Source organism: Marmota marmota, unplaced genomic scaffold, assembly GCF_001458135.2.
Source record: "Marmota marmota marmota unplaced genomic scaffold, marMar, whole genome shotgun sequence".
NCBI lineage: Eukaryota > Metazoa > Chordata > Mammalia > Rodentia > Sciuridae > Marmota > Marmota marmota.
In genome coordinates, this window is record NW_025999968.1 from 58,575,599 (window position 1) to 58,599,158 (window position 23,560).

General features: G+C 35.3%; 1 protein-coding gene and 1 pseudogene across 1 annotated transcript in view; one reads left to right on the forward strand and one right to left on the reverse strand.

The window, feature by feature from the left end:
- The window catches only part of Brwd1 (bromodomain and WD repeat domain containing 1), a 117,897-nt gene that overhangs the window by 31,499 nt on the left and 62,838 nt on the right, over nucleotides 1-23,560 (reverse strand). The window contains exons 20-31 of the mRNA XM_048803947.1: nucleotides 22,008-22,102; nucleotides 19,455-19,644; nucleotides 18,253-18,378; nucleotides 18,046-18,153; nucleotides 13,273-13,397; nucleotides 12,582-12,664; nucleotides 11,684-11,795; nucleotides 10,672-10,733; nucleotides 3,421-3,576; nucleotides 3,116-3,236; nucleotides 1,688-1,813; nucleotides 210-282 (exon numbers count right to left, since the gene is read on the reverse strand). Of these exons, the coding sequence (XP_048659904.1) occupies nucleotides 210-282; nucleotides 1,688-1,813; nucleotides 3,116-3,236; nucleotides 3,421-3,576; nucleotides 10,672-10,733; nucleotides 11,684-11,795; nucleotides 12,582-12,664; nucleotides 13,273-13,397; nucleotides 18,046-18,153; nucleotides 18,253-18,378; nucleotides 19,455-19,644; nucleotides 22,008-22,102 (1,377 nt within the window). The remainder of the gene's footprint in view (nucleotides 1-209; nucleotides 283-1,687; nucleotides 1,814-3,115; nucleotides 3,237-3,420; nucleotides 3,577-10,671; nucleotides 10,734-11,683; nucleotides 11,796-12,581; nucleotides 12,665-13,272; nucleotides 13,398-18,045; nucleotides 18,154-18,252; nucleotides 18,379-19,454; nucleotides 19,645-22,007; nucleotides 22,103-23,560) is intronic.
- On the forward strand, nucleotides 8,269-8,703 carry LOC107136482 (annotated as a pseudogene).

A 23,560-nucleotide genomic window follows, 5' to 3' on the forward strand; every position in this document is an offset into this window, starting at 1 on the left:
TTGTATATCACTCATTGGCTAACAAAATTACATCAACTAATCCACTAGATGATAATTTAAAAAATTTTAATCAAATGCCCTACATTCATAGTTTATTGAAATACAGGAAAAAAAATCAATATTAGGTAACCAACATCTTCTACTTTCCTCATTTTTAAATTATCATTTGAAACTAATAAAAGCAATTGTAAAATTAACACACTTCATACCAAATCCTCAGCATTTTGCTCATCATTTTCAGATGTGTTAGATAGTTCTGAGATGTTTGTACAGTCTTGATTCCTTTAAAAAAAAAAAAAAAAAAAGAAAGAAAGAAAGAAAGAAAAGAAATTCATATTAATGGTATGCAAATCTAGTTTCACACTATATATTAAAATAAAAACAGGTCCCCAACTTATTTATACCTAATTTCAACAATAATAATACCAGATTTTGACCCAATCCTCTGTGGGGGGAAAAACTGGCCATCTTTAAATCCTAATTTAGAATTGTTTCTCTTTTTCCATTTAAATGTGTACGTAAATTAAGCTGGTAATCCAGAAACAACATATGCATGGCCTCACTTGGCTGACTGCATAGATGAGTTTTTCTAAGTATCAGCACTAGAGATATTCATACAGTACAGGAATACATATAGGTGATTTGAGATCAAAGCTAAGGAAAGAGGAAGTAGAAAATAAAACAATATAATAGCTTGGGCGGGGGGGAGTCAGAAGAACAGATGTTAAAGTATGGTTAGGTCTAGGTATAAAGATGATAAAAATGGGTATGTGATTTTCCTTAAGCAGTAAAGGTGATTCTGAGAAGAGTTACATGAGTCTGGGTGCCCAAGACTCAGGACACAATTAACCAAAAGAAAATGAAAGCAGTCCATTATCCTCTAGCATTTAGCTAGATGTTGAAAATGATGACACTGTCTATAAATTATTTTCTCCAATATCTGATTCTTAGAAAGTATTGTCATAGCTACATGAAGAATTATAATTTATGATTTAAATCATAAGAACAATGATGCTGACTTGTTTGTCCAATGTATGAAAGAATGCACAGGAAAACATTAGAACCTGAGTCTCAATGTCTATTTCACTTTTCATTCTTTCATTCCAAACTGACTTCCCAGTGGAATATTCACATATGTACAAATACTTTCACAGGACATAATCCAAACTAATCATTAAAAAAAAACAACAATTTAAGTATACTCTAAGTATTAAAGTAAGTAATGAACATTTATAAAAATGATGAGATCATGAGAGAAAAGGGAAGAATGAGGAACAGGCAGAAAAGTAAGAAAATACAATGTAATGGGGAGTCCAAGTTGGCTCGTGAAAAATTAACAAGAATATTGGTGTAAAAATAAGTAAAATCCAAGTAAATTCTACATTTTATCAATACTATTGTACCATGGTTAACTTTAATATTTTATAAGCATACCATAATTGAGTAAAATGTTAACAAAGACATACTAGATGAAGGGTATATGGTATCTCTGCAATATAAAAAGTTAAAAAAAAAAAAACTGTTCCATTTCTTGTTCCTTTACTGAAATTATAATGAATATATGAAGAAATGTCATCTAAAACAAAACACTAGAGAAGAATATTTCAGACCTTTAAAAAGTTAAAAACGAGATGGTTACAAGATCATACCCTGCAGTTACTTTTACACAACATATGAGATCACTTACTTAATAAATTTTAAAAGTTGGTCAGTTATCTTCTTAGCTGATCTTGCAATCACACTTTCAGGTTCATTAAATGTTCTGGCATTATGTTCTATATATCGGACTTCCCAAATTAATGCAGATAGCCTCCTTCAAAATAAAATAGTCAATTTAGGGCTTAGAAAATGAAGACAAAAATCCAGTTTTTAAAAATTAGCATATTATTTGGGCTGGGGATGTGGCTCAAGTGGTAGCGCGCTCGCCTGGCATGCGTGCGGCCCGGGTTCGATCCTCAGCACCACATACAAAGATGTTGTGTCCTCCAAATACTAAGAAATAAATATTAAAAAACTTAAAAAAAATTAGCATATTAAATTAATATGGCATATTAATGAAATCATTAAATGAAAATTTATAATGAATAACCTTCTAATATTACCAATTTGATCGCTGTCATAAGGAATTATATTGGACAATATATTGAAAGTAATTTAAGGACCAAAATCCTAACAGACCATTTAATCACAGACAGAAAACCAACACAGCAACCTCTTTTCACAATGCCTAGTTACCTTTTGAAGCTGTTAAAAGTCAATGCAGAAAATGTGTTAAAGAACACTGACAGCCTTGGTTTCTCTATAAACTGGATAAAGTGGTTTCTGACTCGTCTGAAACCACATTCCAGTATATGACTACAGAAATAAATAAATACATACATACATACATACACACACACACACACACACACAGTGGGCTCAAGATGACTTTTGTGCAATGGTAATTTCTCAAAAGAAGATTTTTGGAATCATAAAAAAATAAAATACCATCAATTGCTATAAAAATCATGATAAAGAGAAAATCTTACAATTATCATGTTCTACAAGTCAAAGATAAATGCTTCAAAGATCAAAGTCTAATGACTACATTTTTAAATGAAGCAGTCAAGTAGGAATTTAAATATACAATATCTAGCTACTTAACTATTTCTAATAAAAACACAACTGATGATTGAAGGAAACGTGGTGTTTCATCTAATGCCTGGCTCTACCCACAGCTGTCCAAAGGCAATCTCTTAGTCAAAGAGGAGAATGAAACAAAATCATGTTAATCAGCTCCCAAAACTAACCAAACAAGTCATCTTCAACTATCCACTATCTTTTATCTTAACCTCACTGTGGCTAAAGACCTTTTTTTGTTGTTGTTTAAGGGGGGGAGGGGGAGGGAGGGAGAGAGAGGGAGAGGGAGAGGAGAGAGAGAGAGAGAGAGAGAGAGAGAGAGAGAGAGAGAGATTTAATATTTATTTTTTAGTTTTCGGTGGACACAACATCTTTATTTTATTTTTATGTGGTGCTGAGGATGGAACCCAGCGCCCCGCGCATGCCAGGCGAGCGCGTTACCTCTTGAGCCACGTCCCCAGCCCCAAAAGACTTTTTAAAGTAATTTTCAACTAACCTGTAAAATCGATTAACAAGTCTCATTCGGATTGTGTAAAGATCAGTTGGATAAGCTATTACAGTGCAGTACTTCGGATATGTACACAGATCAACTGGGCCTGCAAAAGCTGCTGCTATATCTGTTAGGGAAGGCAGACAAGTTTTATTATGAAGTCCATTACCTCTAAATAATATTTTTCTACAAACCAACAAGTTTAAGAACAACAGAAACTGGTTTAAGAACATAACTTCGGTTAGGTTACTATTTTGAAACACTTTTATGAACAACTTGAAAAGGAAACTACCACCCCACAAAAAACTTACCAAGATTCAAAAGTTGATCTATACCACTAATAATCCGGTCACATTCTTCATCTCTCGATTTCTGACCCCATTCTCCATCTTGTGGTTTATACAGCAATTTCTCTAGCTCATCTGCTGTGACTGAAATACTTGCTCCTAATTCTTCAGGTGGATCAACTATGAAACCCATTTAAAAGAGAAAGGGGTGGGGGTTAGAAATCATCCAAAAAAATGTACGCATGCCATATTGAATTCAATTTTCAAAGTTCATAAATCAGATTACTTCCACAGTCAAAAATAGAGTGCAAAGGGTAAGTACTGGGGGCATAACTAGTACAAATTATACTCATTCGTTTATAATTAAAATAAATTTATAGCTATTATGCACCCATAAAAATTTTTAAAACTAGTTCAACTTTTTAAAACTTATTGAGACAAGAAAGTTGTATAAGTACAACCTACCCACCCTAGTAAAATTTAAAATAGAGGGCTACCATCACAGTCTCAGTCTTTCTTCAGGGAGAAACTAACCTAGAGATCACTGAAAACAGAAACATTGTTTCAAAACTTAGTCAAGGGGCTGAGGTTGTGGCTCAAGCTAGAGTGCGTGCCTAGCATGTGCGAGGCCTGGGTTCGATCCTCAGCACCACATTAAATAAATAAATAAATCTTTAAAAAAAAAAGCTTAGTCGAAATGTGATTTTCAAAAACAAGACAAAAAAAGGTATAAACAAACATCCAATTCATCTTAAATGTTAAACAATGAATGAATTTTTTAAAAGGCAAATAGGGTAAAACAATTTCAATATGACAAATGGCTAAATTTCTTAACTTAAAGGAATACAAATGAAGCAGAAAGGGTGTTGTTGTTTTTGTTTTTTGATTTTTTTTTTTTAAACTTCTAGTCAGCTTACTAAACACGGGTTCCACCACAGCCAAGGAGCACCCTCTACTGGGTGCAATCACTAGAGTTACTCAGAGCACTGTTCTACGGCAGGCAGGGTTTCTGGGACAGTGGCTTTCAAACCACACAGTAGGCAGAATGTTGTAGGAGGTCTTCTAGAAACACATCAGTTAAAAGCCCTACAAACACATTTTGTACAGCACCAGTTGCTTCATTTTTTGTTAATATTCTTCACTTCAAAGTTTTGATCTATGAGAACTTTTATATTTTCTTACTAGTGTAATGATGGGACGCAAAATTTATAAATAATTCCTATTACAAAGAAAAATTATTTGTTTTTATTTTCTGCAGGACTAAGAAACAGGATAGAAAGGATATTCCAGTGCTCTAGGCCAAAATTTTTGTATTTTACAATCTATTCCAGAATAATATTTTATCTATTCAAAAGGAAATAATATTTTACCTATTCAATATTTTATCTATTCAAAAAGAAAGCTAAAGAGGCTATATGAGCAAGAAACAAAGTGCTCAAAAAACACTGATTTACCAAAGCCAGAATCTGAATTTGAAACACATCTAAACTACCCAAAAACCACGATACTGGTCAAGTGTTTAACTTTTGTCCTGATTTACCCACTTGCTAAACGGGGATAGCAAAAAGTTACTACCTCACAGTCTTATTCAGCACAATGCCCCAAATGGAGCAGGTGCTCAGGAGTTAGCTACGATGTTTTTAGTTTGTTTCTGGAAAATGACATAACAAGGACTGCATATATCATACATGCTAAAACAAAACAAAAACCCAAGTTATTAAAACAATGGTTTTCAAGACAAAGAACATTAGACAAAGGACAGGAATATCACAGAAAATAAAACAAAGGAGGTAAGCCCTACAACACACCATCTTGCCTAGGGAGAAGAACCAGGCCATGGTACAAGGAGCAAGAATGAAGGTAGGGCCAGAGGAGTATCTGTAGCCAACAGACAGAACTGAGAGTTCACAGAACACAGCTTGGTGAGGACAGAGCTGCAAAGGGCTCCATGACAAGTGTTCCTTTTACTAGTGATCAGCCTGTGTATGCATAGAGGGGAAATGCGGGGAGGGGACGGGGACATAAAAAGAAACAAATGAAAGAATAAGAAATAATGAGACAAGGCACTCAAAATGCTCAAAATGGCCAGAAACCACACCTGTTTCTCACAAGCTAGACTAGAAAACTTCAGGATTCAGAACCATGGACTGACTGCATAACAGAGCCAGGTCAGTAGTGGGAAATAATTAGTTCCAGGTAGAGCACTGCTCCAATCTCACCTAACAAATGTAAGTATGAAAACTTTTTCAACAAAACTGTCAGAGAACAAAGTATATTTTTAGGAATACAAAAACACTCAACCTAACAATGTAAAATTCAAAATGTTTGGGATCAAATTAAAAAATTATAAGGCATAAAAAATAATCAGGAAATATCCATTATGATATTTTACAATCTGTTTTAACCAACAGGGACTGTCAAAAATAAACATGATAAAGAATAAGCATGAACACTGTGATATTTTTCATGTTCATAGGGAAAAAAAATAGTATCTGGAAAGTATGGGGGGGAGAATCACCAAAGTCCAACTTCCAGAGATGAAAATAATATGACATGCAAACTATATGGGATGGTAATAAAATAAGAAAACATTTGTAAACCTGAAGATACAGCAATAGAAACTATCCAAAATAAACAGTAAAAAGACAACACAGTAGGGAAAAAATAAATAAATCCCACAGACACTATATAAAAGAAACAGAAGAAACCATGACCTGAAAAAAAGTAATGAATAACAGAAATGACCAACAAGCAAACATAAGGATAGCAGTATCTTTAGACATCAAAGAAATGCAAGTCAAGACTGTAGTAACACCTCATACTCATTAGGAAGGGAAATTGAAGGAATTTAAGGAAAGGAGGAAAAAAGGACTGCCCAGGATGTAGAGAAATTGGAACCACATATACTACTGTTGGGAATATAAGATGGCACAACTGCTTTGGAAAACATCTTGGCAGTTCATCAAAAGGTTAAATGCCACATGACTCAGTAATGCCATTCCCAGGAGTCTTAAGAACTTGTACATGATATTTATAGCAACTTATTTATAACCCAAAGTAGAAACAACCCAGATTTCTTCAGCTGAAGAATGGATAAATAAAATTGTGGTATGTCCATACAATGAATGTTATTTGAATATCAACAAAATGTAGTATCTTGGCTTCTAAATACCATTCTCCAATAAAATGAACCACGGCTTCATGGAATAATAGCTACTCCACAGCTAGAACAAGGAAAGTATGTTTTGAGTCTTAAACACCTGTGTCAGAAAGTAAAAAAATGCTCAAAAACAAAGGTCAAAAGACATTGGAGCCAACTTGAAGGGTCACCCAATGGTCAAAACTTTTACAGTGTGGTAACAACCTAAATAAAGGACAGCAACTGAATAAAACTTATTAAAAAAAAAAAAAAACTATATACTAGTATAAATAAACAAGGAAGGAGAAGATGTATCTTAGAATTTCAACTACTATTATGTAAAAGAAATAATGAAAACAAAATCACTGCTTGGCAAAGACCATCATAATTACTTCAGGCAACAATCAATAATGGATGCTAAAATTAGGGAGTGGATGAAGGATGAGAATACCTTGTTTATAGCACATAAATATATCCCCAGGAGACATTAATTACAAACCTTACAGACATAACCTAAATCAATTGTTAAAGCTACCTCATCCAATCATACAACAGATAGAACGTGCCTCCCAAAATAATGCACTAAAAATAAAAAGGATACTATCACTTGTCTGAAACTTTTGCTAAAGATCCAAAAGCTGGATTTCATTAAACAGAATCAGACTAAACTGAACTAAGGGATGTTCTTAAAATTACTCAGTACTCTTCAAAGACATCAAGGTCATGTAAGATGGTGGAAGAATAAGGGATCTCATAAAAGGGAACTGACATGACAATTAAATCCAACATGTAAAAAGACAGTGAAACAAAAATAAAATTTAAATAAACTCTATAGATCACATGGTAGCACCAAGTAGATAATTTCCTGGTTTTTAGTAAAACCTTCTATGTATTTATACTAGAATGTCTCAAATTTTCATAAAGTAACATAACTTAATATTTAGCGGCTACACTCTTTTATATTATTATATTTGACCATTTGGAGCCCCTTCAAATTGGCTCCTATGTCTTTTGATCATTGTTTTGTCGTTTTTGAGCATTTCTTTACTTTCTGACACAAGGAGGTATTCTAAGTCTCACCTTGTACTTTCCTTGTTCTAGTTGTGGAGTCGGCCATTATTCCATGAAGGTATGCTCCACTTTGTTGGTGAATGGTATTTATAAAAACCAAGGTATTTCTTCTTATTGATGAACAATAATTCATTGTACATGTTGACTACGTAAGATGGGAAATCCAGGTATCAAGAAATTTTCTGCCCAATTTTTGTAATATTTTATAATGAATTTTTTTAAAAATGAACAGTTTTTTAAAGTGCAATAAAGTGAAAAGCTTTTTTTTGGGGGGGCGGGATTCTAGAGATTGAAAGCAGGGGTGCTTTACTACTGAATTACACAACCAGCTCTTTTTATTTTGACATGGGGTCTAAGTTGCCCAGATGGCCTCCAACTTGCAACCTTCGTATCTGAGATAAATTTATAATCCATAATTCTTTAAATGGAAATGATACTTTGTCATTTTATTAGGCATTTCCATAACAATATTGATATGTGAGGTGTTCATATGCTCCTTGTTTTTTTGCCTGCTCATGTCTTTTGACAATTCTAAATGCGTATTGGCCTCACTTATACATGGGAGTTTTTTATAGAAGTTATGGAGTGTTTTCACTGATCTGTAATATCCTTTAAAATGAAGCAGCCAAGCCTTTATCTCTGTCAACTGCACTACTTCATTGCCGGCAACCTTTGGGCCAAGTAGCATGACGCCCACTGTGGAGAACTACATCAACTGCACTGTTGCTGTTATTACTTCTGATGGGAGAATGATTGTGGGAACACTGAAAGGCTTTGACCAGATCATTAATTTGATTTTGGATGAAAGCCATGAATAAGTATTCACTGAGCTCTTCACAGGGAGAAACACTGGTACTAGGACATATATTCTAAGAAGTGACAATGTTGTAGTAATTGGAGACACTGCTGATCAGAGAGATTCTGCATTTGACTTTTGGAATATTCCAGCAGAATCTCTAAATTCTGTAGCACACTGAGAAAACTAATACATTAGGCATCTAAACCTTACACAGAAACCAATTATTCTGAGGAAGATATACAAAATTTTTAGGAATGAGTAATAGTGAATTCTGACTTCATATTGATTCACTGTAATATATAAATAAAAATATTTCTACATTTTTACTGAAAAAATACTTTTGCCTAAATATCAGTATGGTAGCTTGGTTTTATTTTTCTTTTAAATGTGAAAATCTAATGATTTTTAAAATGTAGAAAAACTGGTACTGATATTTTAATATTTATGGAAAACTACTTGAAAAGAGAAATGTTTGCATTATATAAATTGTGCACACAAATATCCTTAATAATGCAAGCTTAAAAAAAAAAAAAAATGAAGCAGCTGCAAACAAGCAGCAGTTAAAAGTACAAGTTAGAGCCAGATAGTGTGAGTAAGAATCCAAGTTCTTACCCTTCCTAGATGTTTGACTTTAGGCAAGTTATGTAAAACTGAGCCATGGGCTGGGCATGTAGCACAGTGGTAGAGTGCTTGCCCAGCACGAGTGAGGCCCAAGATCAATTTGGGGGTCATAGGGAAGATGCCAACAGGGGTGGCGCACGAGATTCTGCCTTAATTACCTCTGTAAAATAAAGCATCAACCTCAGAGTAAGATTAAGTCAGTTGATAAGATGAAGTTCTTAGCAGAGTAAGAAATCAAAAGAGGTTGGGTTTGCAGGGTTCATTAGCACATTATCTATAATCCCACCGATGTGAGAGGCTGTGGTAAAAGGATCACAAAGTTTGAGGCAAGCCTCAGCAACTCAGCAAGATCCTATATCAAATTTTTAAAAAATGAAAAGGACTGCAATGCAGCTCTGTGGTAAAGTGCCCTTGGGTTCAATCCCTAGTACTGCCCCAAAAAGGCTGGGTCTTACTTGTCTACTATATGCTCACACATTATGTCTTCAACTAAGCACCATTTTTAAGTTACTAAGCTCAAAAGAAAATCTAAAGTCACTGGTATCTTCAACAGTGCAGTTATTAGAAAAAACTATTTGAAAAACTCCATATTTCCAAAATAAAGTGGACAAAGGTTGATGGAGATATAGTAGAATAAAAGCACAAAGGAAAAGGGTTGGCCCTGGGACAGAAACAGCAAGAATCTCATGGAGGAAAGAGTTCATGCATCTCCAAGCAATGGGTTACAGAAGGACAGGAGTGTTGGTTTTTTGTGGTTGTTAAACCAACAATCTCTTGCCTTGGCCCCAGACTTGCTGGGATTACAGGTGTGCACCACCACTCCCGGGATGGAAAGACAAGCCTTTTTATTCCCCACCCCCCAAGTTTAGTAAACACTAATGATAAAAGAAAGCTTAGTAGTGAACATTAGGTAAGAGAAATACAGCACCCCTTTCAAAAGATTAAGCAAGAAAGAAAAAATTCACCAGCTTAAATGTTCAATAAAGCCAAATGAAAAGTACAAGAGACATAGTCAAACCTGAAAAGAGAAATGAAGAAGGAAATTAAAATTACTGAAGGAAATGAGCTAAGAATAAATACCAGGTCCTTCAAAAGGTGGCAGTTGTGGAACAGCACACTCTGGAGGAAGGGCAAGCTTTCACAAAGAACACACAATCCATAGGAAGGTAGAGGGAAAGCAGAAGACACAGGGAAATCAACTCTGATCTTTCACTTGACAGAATAAGAATGAAGAAAAGGAAGTGGAGGACACATGAAAGAAGTCTCGAAGAGTTTAAAGCATGGTGGTGTATGCAGCGATAGCAGGCTACTAAGAGTCAAGCTGGAATCCGAGATCAAGACTGAATGAGAGAGGGGCTGCAGTGGTGGCTCAGTGGTAAAGCACTTGCCTAGATGTGCGAGGCACTGGGTTCTATTCTCAGCACCACATATAAACAAATGAATAAAATAAAGGTTCATCAATGTGTTTTTAAAAAAGAATGAGAGAGATATATGTTAATTCTATTGTCTTAGTACTATGTTTTGAGTGATAATTTGAACATACTTACAAAAAAATATAGTCATGCTCTATCTAGTATGTGCAACGGCAAGATAAATTGCAAACAATATAAAGATAATGAAAATGTTTTCATTTATATATATATACCATTATCAGGAATTGGTTCCATGTCCCATGGGCTTAATTTTTCAATTTCAGTATTGTCCCACCTGTTTAAAAAACAACAAAACTCTGGTTAGCCTTTTAATGAAAACAAACTGATTACATAATAACAACTGTTATAAAGTAACCAAAAGAATACAAAATATGAAAATTAACCACACTGCATCAAAAAGATTTTAAATACTAACATGAAATTTTGTAGAAGGACACATTATGAATAGAGTAAAAAAGTATGTCAGGTTTAAGAAATCCAGATATCCTCTGTGGCCCATACCCAGAATTAAGTAAAGGATAAATCAGAGTCAGGATTCACAGGATAAACTTGGTACCACAACCGAACAGTCTTCATGCCACAGCCAATTGAAATGCAAAGATGTTTTTAAGAAGATTAATTATATGTATTTCTGAACATATTTAACTGACAATATTAGGTAAAAAGAAAATATCAGGTGGCTACAGAAAACTGTCTCAGGGAAGTAAGCAGAACCTAAACCAACAGGAATTTTATTGGAAACAAACAGGTGCCCGTCAGAGACATTTTGGAGGTCAGATTGATAAAGACTTAAGAACAGGGCTAGGATTGTGGCTCAGTGGTAGAGCACTTGCCTAGCATGTGTGAGGCCCTGGGTGATTCTCAGCAGTGCATGTAAATAAATAAAAGTCCACTGACAGGAATGATGGTGGAATGAGTTAGACACCATTACTCTAAGTACATGTATGAAGACACAAGTGCTGTGAAAATACTGTTTGTACAGTGATTTGAAAATTATGCTCTTATATGTGTAATATGAAATGAACTGCATTCTGCCATCATGTATAACAAATTAGAATAAATGATTTTAAAAACATACCAATAATTATTTTTTTAAAAAGTCCATTGACAACTAAAAAAAAAAATATTAAAAGGACAAAATTATATTTAACCAGAAATACATTAGTCATACAACAACCTGCCACAGTAAATATTTAGATGGTTGGTTTTCATCAGTATACAAACCTAACAATGTAACACTGGAAATGACTATCAGGATACTGTGGTTGATATGGCTCTTGACTTAACACTGTTCCAAACCACCAAGCATCATCAATTATAGATCGGAACCTGTCACCTGTAAGAGAAAAGATCTAGTCTGAGGCATCTATTAACATTTTTTCTCTATAAAATATTATATTTAAGGCTGTGTTGTGGCTCAGTGGTAGAGCACTTGCCTAGCATGAGTGAGGCACTGGGTTCAATCTCTAGCACCACATAAAAATAAAATAAAGGTATTGTGTCCATCTACAATTTTAAAAAAATATTTAGATAAATAGATTTTTAAAAAGGTCTGTTTTCCTCAAGACACTGCATTTAAAACTAGGTTATTATAGATTATTATAGCAAAGGCAAAATATTTTTTCACATACAGAACACTTTCAGTGTAAAATCTGAAATTATTTTCAATCTCTGGATCATTTGAGATCCTACGACAATAATGTAAATGATTTAGAATAAATTATTTATTAGGATAAATAATTTATTAGAATAAATTATTTTAAAAACATACCAATAATTATATCAGTATCCCATTAAAGATAAAAAGATGTAATATATTATGACGAAGTCAGAAAGGAAATAATAAGTCTAATCTACTGTCAATGTGTAAAAATAATCTTCTCCCAACACCACAAACAAACCTTAAAAATAGGAGAAAAACTGATTGGCTTTAAAAAAGTCTACACAGGATCAGTACCAGTTAGTACTAAGTCCTCGGCAACATATATGTAGAGGTCATTTATGTTTCTATCAAGAGCTCATATGTTTATATATAACATAATTAAGAGTGCTACAACTAAAAAGGTAGAACAATGAAATATTAATCTTTGAGGCTATATAAAATTGAGTAGGATAGACTTACAGGACTGCCAATTTCTCTGTCTTGCTTCATCATAAAATTGACGCAATACAAGAAAATCAATAACATCTGGCATATCATGATATCTAAACAGAAATAAAAATTATCACACTGTCTACACAATAGATTACAGCTGAAAGCAACACTGTGCAAAAGAAACGTAACAGTAGCTATATATGTAATTTAAACTTTTTCCCAGGCCATAAAAGTAAAAACAAAAAGCAATGAGTTTTCAATAGTGTATTATATTTCACCCAACATACCTAAAATACTATTACAATATGTAAAGAGATATTTTACGTTCTTTTTCTTCACTCCCAAGTCTTTGATCAAAATGCAGTGTAAACAATTCAAATCAGCCACATTTAAGTGTTCAAATGCTAAATGATTAGTGCCTTTCATGAACAGCGTAGGTATAACAGAGGGTTTATCATAAAATTATCTCAAAGAATAAAGGCAATTTCTGGACAGATCCGAATTCTCCACCCAGGCAAGTGAATGTTTTTTGTTTTGTTTTTAAAAAACTGCTGCTGCCCAGCTGCTGAAAGACCCACATGACTACCAATGGTTCCTTCACCCCCATCTGAGCTAGCCATAGGTTCTACTAGGGATCATGCAATAAAGGGAAAGGATATGCTCATTAGCAAAATAGAGAAACCTAAATTCAAACAATTCCATTAAAAATAGTACATACCTTATAGAGAATGATTTATCCGTAAGTCTTCCAGTTGCTGGATCTATAAATGCTAGTTTGAGGCAACAGAGTGTAGGAGGCCCAACCTCATATCGTATTCCAACTATTTTAACCAATTCTTGATCCTATAACAGACATTTAAAAAAAAAAAAGTGGTTAAAATAAAGCAGCTCTTTCTTCCTCTGGAGATGGCCCACATTCTCCCTTGAACATGCCTCTGTTTTCCTAAATAAACCTATCTCTGCCTCTGGAGAAAATAAATTAATAAATTACAATCGTTTTTGCTAATATCCACAATACAAGATATTTTATACATTTCAAATATAAGAACTTTAGAAAGTAAGTATAGTCACTCTAGAAAATATAACATGAAAGTACAAGAATAAAAGCACAAATTACCAATCAGCTTAGCATTTAAAGACAGTCACTGTTAACAGGACTCATTTCCTTTTGGCTTTCTTCTCCTTATACACAGATTTTCTAACATAAATTTTGTACTAGACATTTTTCACCAAACTAGGGGGAAAAATACTAAAATGCATATAATTAATTTTTTAAAACCACCTCTGGGTGTGGTGGTGCACACCTGTAATCCCAGTGGCTCAGGATCATGAATTCAAAGCCAGCCTCAGCAACTTATCGAAACACTAGCAACCCAGTGAGATCCTATCTCTAAATAAAATACAAGATGATCAGGGGATGTGGCTCAGCGGTTGAGTGCCCCTGGGTTCAATCCCCAGTACAAAAAAAAAAAAGAATCTCTGAATAGCAAAAGCATTCTTGAGCAAAAAGAATAGAAAAGAACTATCTGAGGTCAAAGCTATCATAAGCAAAGCGGCTTGGTATTAGTATAAAAACAGACACACAGACCAATGATTCCATAGAGAACCTAGAAGTGAAAACACATCCAGCCAACTGATCTTCAAGAAATGTGTTAAGAACATAAACTGGAGGGGGCTGAGGTTGTGACTCAGTGGTAGAGCACTGCCTAGCATGTGTGAGGCACTGGGTTCAATTCTCAGCATACACATAAATAAAGCTCCAATGACAATTTAAAAAAAAAAAAAAAAACTGGCTTTGGGACAGCACGGTGCCACATGCCTGTAATACCAGCTGCTCGGGAGGCAGAGGCAGGAGGATCCTGAGTTCAAAGCCAGCCTCAGCAATTTACTGAGGCACTAAGCAACTCAGTGAGACCCTGTCCCTAATAAAATACAAAATAAGGATGGGGATGTGGCTCAGTGGTTGAGTGCCTCTGAGTTCAATCACCAGTAACCCCCCCCCCCCAAAAAAAAGAACCTATACTGGAGAAAAAACAATCTTGTCGATAAATGGTGCTGGGAAACTGGTTTTTCACATACCGAAGAATAAAAATAGATTATCTCACTGACAATTAAAAAAAAATTGAACTCAAAATGGATTAAAGATTTAAATATAAGGCATGAAACTACTAGGAAGAAACACAGGGGTTAACACTTCAGGACACTGGAATGGGCAAAGACATCTAGGAGATAACCCCCAAAGCGCAGGAAACAGATGTAAAAATAGACAAACACAATTAGAAACAATAAAGCTTCTGCACAGCAAAGGAAACAAATCAAGGGAGCAATGAGAACCTGCAGAATAGATGAAAATATTTGCCAAATGTCCATCTGTCATAAGTTAATAATCAGAATACCTAAGAAACTCAACAGCAGTAAGACAGGAAATAAACCTAAACAGACATTTCTCAAAAGATAACAAATGGTCAATATGTATACAAAAAAATGTTCAGTATCAACTAAGAATCAGGGAATATGAACCAAAACTGTAATGAGATATCATCTCATCCCAATAAAAATAGCTATTATAAAAAAACAAAAGATAATGAGTACTTGCCAACATGGAGAAAAGGAAATTCTTACACTGTTGGTGGAAATGTACATAAGCAGTCAAATGATCTCACAATTCTACTGGATACAAATCCCAAACAAGAAGAATCAAGTGAAGAGAGAGCTGCACGTCTATGTTTATCATCCTACTATTTATTCAACAGTAGCCAAGAAACAGAAACAACTTATGTTCAACAATGCTGGATGGATTTTTGAAAAAGTAATATAGATTCCAATGGAATAATATCCAGTCATAAAAATGGATGAAATCCTGTCATTTGCAACAGTTATATATAGAACGGGAGGACATTAAGTGAAATAAGCAAGGTACAATGAGACATACTACATGTTAAAATTCTTCTGTGGAAACTAAAAGGCATATCTCATAGTAGTTCAGAGTACAGCAGTGGTTACCAGAAGCAGAAGAAAAGGGGAAAAGGTTGACAAATGGATACCAACTTAGGTAGACAGGAGAAGTAAGTTCTGGTGATGTATTACACAGTAGCTAGACAGCTAGAAGAAAGCATTTTGAATGTTCACACCAGAAAGAAATAATAAATGTTTGAGGAGACAGATATGTTTACCCTGATTTCAATGTTATCCACTGTATCTATGTATGTATTGAAACACCACTGGTACCTCATTAATGTAATTTTATTCTTTTTTTTTAATGGGGAAAAATGAAATATCAGATGTGATTGTTATACCAAACAAAGTATTAAACACAGTGAATTCTCTTTTGCAGCAGTTACATTCCATGAAGCGTCTTATACTGGAATGGAAGGAAACTGGATCAGAGTTCCAAAGGCAAGCCCATGTTAGACTCCCAGGAAACTGGGGTCACCAAACTGTAGTGAACTACAGAACACAGCACCACTTTTTTATGTGTTTGTATTTAAAGGCAGATCTTCAAAAACACACACACACACCGTACTGCAGTGAACTACTGAACACAGTACCACTTTATATGTTTGTATTTAAAGGCATATCTTACACACACACACAAGGTTGATTCCTCAACACTGAACTCACATGGAACACTAAAACTCACATCATCAGAATGACACCGGGCTAATACATATGTTCACCCTATGTTACACCATAGTCTTCCGGCACTAGGAACACCTGCCATCACTTAAACACCATGCTCAGGGGACCTTATAAATAGCAAAATCAAGGGCTGGGGATGTGGCTCAAGCAGTGGCACACTCGCCTGGCGCTGGGTTCGATCCTCACCACCACATAAAAATGAAATAAAGATATTGTGTCCACCGAAAACTAAAAAATAAATATTTAAAAAAATAATAATAAATAAATAGCAAAATTATTGCCCCGTCTCCCGAAAGAATTATAAAACACGAGAAACGTGGCAGTAAACACACCATGACATGGATTTGTGCTTATAGCACAAGAACTGAAACAAGATGGCAGAGGATTACCTTGTTCAACCTCATCCACGAATATGTTATATTCATCAGGCAATTCAAATTTTTTGCCACTCTTAACACATCCAGGAATGACTAAAGAGCTCCATGAATATTGATTTTAGAGTTCTAAATAGCATAGCAAGTATGTTATTTGCAAATACCAAGTCCATGAATAATGAGGACTGATGCAGTGAAACGGACTTAAGCCTCCATATGCATTTAAAAGCCAAATGTATAGGAATAGGACTGCTATGATGAGTAAAACTGTGAGAACAGCCATCTTCATAAAATAGTTTTTGCATATCAAACATGAACATATTTTTTAAATGCCCATAACGCTGCTCCACAGATAATCACTAACATTCTGATGTTTTTTCTTTTCGTTAGAAATGTAATCAACTATGAAATCTTACTTAAATTACCACAAAACATCACTTAACATTAGGATTCTCCTCTTAATCCTTTGTGAAAATTCAAATACCTTACAAGCTTTGACTGCAAGAAGTTGATGTGCAAACGCACCATGACTTGCTTCAATCACTATGGTAGCGTAGATTTTTCTCCCCAATTTTTTATTTTTATAAACAATGAAATGGAACATTCTTCATAAATTTATAAATCTTTCTGCTTATTTTCTAAATTACCAGAAGGAAAACCACTAATTTAACAGGTCTTAGAATCTTTCAGCTTCAATTTCTACTGCTAAAATACTCTCTGGAAGGCCCAGGTCATCCCACACACCCTATCAGCAATTTAAATACATTATCAAATCAAAATCTTTGCTACTTACTGAAATAAAGCATTTTTTTAATTAAAATAAGAAAAAATTACATAACTAATTAAGTATTGAAAAGGTGAAAGCTATTTCCTTATTTATGCATGAAGTTAAAATTTCCAACTTTTATTTCTTCCCTTGAAACTTGCATTTCTTCTTTCTAAAACCTGTTGAGTACAAGTATTTTTAATACAAATAATGCCACACACTGCCTTTCTGAGAGACTCTACATTATTGTATTTAACGTTTGTACACTGTAACTTTAATTCTTTGTTGTTGTTGTGTTGTTGTTATTGTTATAAAGGATCTCTCTATTTTTTTATTTTATTTGGTGCTGAGGATTCAACCCAGTGTATCATACTTGTGAGGCAGGACCTTTCAGCCCCACCCTGCACTTCGACTTTTTTAAAGTGAGGACAGGGGGACCACTAAGCTACAACATCAGCCTTTTTTATTTTGAGACAATCTAAGTTACCCTGGCTGGCAGCAGTGAATCCTCCTTCCTCGACCTCCCTGGAAGCTGAGATCACGGGTGTGCATAACCGAGCCCAATTCCCTGGGTCTTAAGACTTGGCAAGCAAGAGCAGAAGAGCAGAAAAGCTTTAAAGGAGAGAGAAGTATGCTTCCATAGGTTTTTAAGTAGATTTATAAAAATTTAACTGTGTATTAAGTTAGCAATTTAATAATACCATCAACTTACCCTAAGATCCATTTTTCTCCATGGCTCCTTATTAGGGTTGAGTTCATAGATGTTATTTCTTCTGACAGCTTCAATATAAGCTTCATGACCCTGTCGAAAATAGATTACCTACAAAAGAGAAGTATACATTTAAAAATTAGCAGAGAGCTAAAGAGCAATAGAAATTTTATGTTCTGTATTCACATTTTTAAATTTTATTATTCTCACCTCATCACCCATCTGAGGAACGAAGGGAGATTTTCGAAGTGTGGTGTCAGTTATCCAAACTGGAGGATGAAATTCATATAAGTGTTCCATGCTTACAAGCTCTGTTGGAGTCATCCTCCGCAAATTCTGCCAAGGGGAAGAGAACAAAGCATGTTGGAAAAGAAGGGGACAAGATGCATTGAGAAACCAAAGAAGCTTCACCATTCAGAATTATTGCTTAGCATCACCATCTAATGATTACTTTTGGAGGGCGGGGAGGGGTGCTAGGGATCAAATCCAGGGGCACTTAAACACTGAGCCACATCAGTGGATGTGAATCAAGCCTTTTTATATTTTATTTTGAGACAAGAGTTTCACTAAGTTGCTTAGGGCCTCACTAACTTCCTGAGGCTGGCTTTGAACTTGCAATCCTCCTGCCTCAAATTCGCAAACTCCCCAGCTGCTGAGATTACAAGCATACACCATAATGCCCAGCCCAATTACAGCACTAGTACTTGCCTCATCAACCTACACACAAGAATGTTATCAACTTCTAAAAGCATTAAAGACCTACCTAGTTTTTTCCTAAAATCACCTCCTGAATTTCTTTCAGTTTTAGAAAGGCATAAAAATTAAGTCTACTTCTCAGAACTGTAGAGATGGAGAAGTATTAATAACTAAAGCAACTTTTCCCCAAATAAGTTTACTTTTATATTTTACTCCTCTTGGCCTCTAACACTCTTACTAAATAAGGGCTAGTAAGTAGCTAAATTGTAGAGTGTCTGCCTCACATCCACAATGCCCTGGATTCTATCCCCCGCACTGCAAAAAAAAATGAAAGAAAGAAAAGCTCCAATTTCTCAAAGATTTTTGGTTACTACGTAAGGACAAACCCACCCTGTATAAAATAGAGTTGGTGGGGTTGTGGCTCAGCAGTAGAGTGCTCACCTAGCACGGGCAAGGCCCTGGGTTCAATCCTCACAACCACATAAAAATAAATAAGTAAAATAAAGATACTGTGTCCGAATACAACTAAAAATTTTTAAGAAAAAAACATAGATGTTACTTTTAAATACATTTTTCTTACCTTTTTTTTTTTTTTTAAGTTGTTGATGGACCTTATTTTATTTTATTTATATGCAGAGCTGAGAATTAAACCCAGCGCCTCTCAGACACTGGGTACCTGCTCTACCACTGAGCCATGACCCCAGCCCCCTTCTTACCTCTTTTTTAGGTTTGCTTTCCTTCTTTCTCTTCCGTCTTCTTTTTGGAGGAGATAAATTCTCAGGAGATATTTCATCCTCAGAACTACTACAAAATCGGGAAATTCGTCGACGGCATGATGTTCGCAAAGGAGGTTGCAAGTTGATTCCTGCATCAGCTGTCCAATCAGAGTATCTAGATGAAGAGTCACTGGCAGAAGAGAATGTTAAGTTGCATAGACCAGAATCTAAAAACTAACAGCAAGGTATCACTAAAGGGAAGAGAGAGCAGGTAGAGAGGAAAGGAAGACCTCATAAGATTTAACTGAATGAACATCCTGCCGACAAAGAAAGACTGCAATGGACAAGGGTCATGACAAAGAAACCTTCACTGACACTGGAAACTAGAAAAAGGAATGTAAACCTGAGGGTTTTTAAGGTTTTGGGGGGGTTTTTTGTTTTGTTTTGTTTAAGTATACTATAGATGACAGCTAGTGGAAGACAACTTCTGTTGCCAACAAATGCCTTCCTGGAAAAAGGAGGAGAGAAAAAGGTAAAATGGGAAGAGTAGAGATTGTACAAAAACCTATGAGCTGGGTGCAATAACACACATCTGGAATCTCAGTGACTCATGAGACTGAGGCAGGAGAAACACAAGTTTGAGGTCACCCTCAGCAACTTAGCAAGGCCTTAAGCAACTTAGGGAGACCCTGTCTTGAAATGAAAAATAAAAAGGGGCTCAGGGGTTAATTTTCCCTGGTTCAAACCCTAGTACAAAAACAAACAACAACCACAAAAAAACCTAAGAGAAGCCCCAGCCCAACGCTGTAGGAGGCTGAGGCATGTGGTACAGGCTAGTAATTTTAACTGGCATCACAAGCTATCAAAATATACACTGAGAAACCCAGGAATTCATAGCCTCATCAGACAAAAGGCTTTAAGTGGTTAGTTTCTTGCCAAGTGTGGAACTCTCACTGACATGACAGAAACCCAAGAAAGGAATTAATAATCTTAACCACACCCTGGAAGACAAACCAAATCAAAGAGGAACTAGAAATACAAAAACTAGCCCTTGGCCCACAATTAGCTTCACCAAATACAGAAAAGAATAACATCTCCCTCCCCTGGGCCATCATTTGGCACCATTTCAACCACGCACCTTTCAATCTATAAAACACACACTCAAAAGCACATTTCTCAAAGTTGTATAGTATAAACTAATTGTTTATAAAAATTTTAAGAGCATCTGCTTTATAGAACAAATCAAGTAAAACTGGAATAAAAGAATGAATAAAGACAAACAGAACAGTGGTTGGCAGTGGGGTAATGTGAAGTACTGCAGTTCATAGGTAGTTTTCAGTGCTTCAAGATTACAGGATTCTGGAGATTAGTTGCACAACAGAGTGAAAGTCAACATTACTGGGGCTAGAGTTGTGGCTCAGCAGTAGAGTGCTCGCCTAGCACATGCAAGGCCCTGGGTATGATCCGCAGTACCACATAAAAATAAATAAAATAAAGGTATTGTGTCCAACTGCAACTAAAAAATAAATATTAAATAAAAGAATTTTAAAAGAAGTTAACATTACTGAACTACATATTTAGTATGGTTAGATTTTGCTTATTTTGGTGGAGACTGAACCCAGGACTCCACATATACCAATGAGCCCCATCCCAACCCAAGATAATATCTTCATGTTCTGTATATTTCATCAACATTAAAAGAAAAAAATTAAAAAGTAAATAATATTTATGTTCTAAAACACTGCTCCAGGCCAGGTGTGGTATGACACACCTATAATCCGAGCAGCTAGGGAGGCTAAGGCAGGAAGATCCCAAATTCAAAGGCAGCCTCAGCAACTTAGCAAGACCCTAAGCAACTGAGCAAAACCCTGTCTCTAAATAAATATTAAAAAGGGCTGGGAATGTGACTCAGTGGTTAAGTCCCCTTGCATTCAATCCCCAGTACAAAAAAAAAAAAAAAACATCATCTAAAACACTGTTCCAGCTTCTAACCACAATGAAGTAAAGTAAGCCAAGAGGGAGAGAGTACAAGTCTATGGTTTGGACAAAGGAAATATCAATAAAGAGAGATAACAAAAGTCTTTAGTCTGAGTCATATTTTGGTGGGCGAATTTTCTAGACATGGTTATGGTTAGGTTGTATAGAGAGAGAAGAGAGGAGGACTTTTTTTTTTTTTTTTAATAATATCCAGATTTCTGCCTTGATCAGCTAACAAGAAGAACGTGACATTTACCAAGATAAGAAATCAAGGTTGACAATCTAGACCTACAAAATTTGAATCCCCAAATTAAATAAAACATAACATGCATTAATAAAAAAAATACTAATGGTTTTACCACACATAAACTGCTGGGCCAAATGCTACTGTCAGTTAAACATGCTCAGAATATTTCTATAGAAGCTGTTAATCCAGTATTCTTTTAAACCTATGAAAAGCTAAATGTTAATCTGTTCCAGAGTTGTTAACTGTTGCTCCTTGAATGTCTTCAAATTACCTTACATCCAAGACTATGACTAATATGCTTCAAAGATCAAAATAATTAAGAACAATACCTTGAACTTTCAGTATAGCTTTCACTTTTTCTATCACTCTTCCATTCATCTTCTTCTGACGAATAAGAACCTTCACTTTGATCACAGGAAGTCTCCTAATTTGAGAGGAGAGGAAAAAAGTCTTAATCCCTTTAAGTTAAATAACACATATTTTAAAAAACTGAACAGTCATCAGAAGGATTAAATCATTTAATGACTATAACAACTGGTTTTAAAAGAAAAATTAAATAAATTTTAAAACTTTTTTTACTGCATCCTGATGCTTATCAAGGCATACACAAAAAGAATATTTAGGAGATTGAACACTGCCGCCATCAGGAAAGGTGGTGGTACAAGGCCAGCCTGGGGGAAGTCAGCAGTTCTTGAGGATGTCTCAGGGGTCTGGCTTCAGCTCTGCTCGAAGGTGAGCAGTGGCATCTGACTGCTACGCTCTTTTTGATCCCCTGAGATGTGTGACAGCATCATTTCATTTCATATAGTTATTCACCACCATGGTAATGTGCATTAGATCTTTTGCCCATTTTGAAATTGGGTTGTTTCCTTACTGATACAATTTTAACAATACTCTGTATATTTGCAATACAAGTCTTTTATCAGATTTGAGTTCTGCAAATATTTTCTCTCAATTGTGGTTTGTCTTTTCATTCTCTAGCAGTTATCTTTCCCAGAACAGTTTTTAATTTCAATGGAACCCAAATTATCCAAGAATATCTAGATTTTATTCCTGGTTATCTTCTAGAAAGAAGCCTTGTAGCCTCGCACTTTACATTTATATTAAATTTATGATCCATCCTGTGTTAATTTTTGTGAAAAGTCAGTGCATACACTCACTTTTGTTATTCCAACACCACTCACTGGAGACTATGCTTTGTAGAGAGTTGTCTCTGCTCCTTTGCCACAGATCAGCTACCTGTATTTGAGTTGACTTATTTCTGAACTCTTTACATTGTTTCAATTATCTATTTGTCTATTCTTCCACCAAAAACCATGGTTATTGGTGTAGTTTCACAGTAACTCTTGATGGGAGTCAGTCCACCAGTCCTTTAATTTGTTCTTAGTGAGTGTCAGTTATCCTAAGTCTTTTACTGGCTCCACATAAACTTGAAAAATCAGATAGCTCGGCACATTGCGGAGGTTTTGCCTATCTCAAGGTGGTGTGTTCCACCTTGACAGCTGCAACCAGCAGTGAGGCCTCCACAGTGCCCTGGCATCCCGGGTGACTGTAAAGTGCTCATCAGTTATTTCTGAATATAATTGAAACAGAAAACAGGAAGATGGCAGCAAATCCTTCAGGATAAGCCTTGCACTACCCAGACCTGCTCTTGATAAGGACTTCTGGGATCATGCAGAGCAGCAGCATATTACAGCCCAGCAGAAGACAGCTTTGCAACATGCTCATGCACATTAATCTGGTTAATGAAGAAAACATCTGTGATGAAAATGACTTTGTAATACTAAATGCCAAAGCTATTCTCATTCAGTGCTGTGCACACTGTGACAATCAGAATTTTGGTGAATTTTTTTTTTTTTTTTTTTTTTTTTTTTTTTTTTTT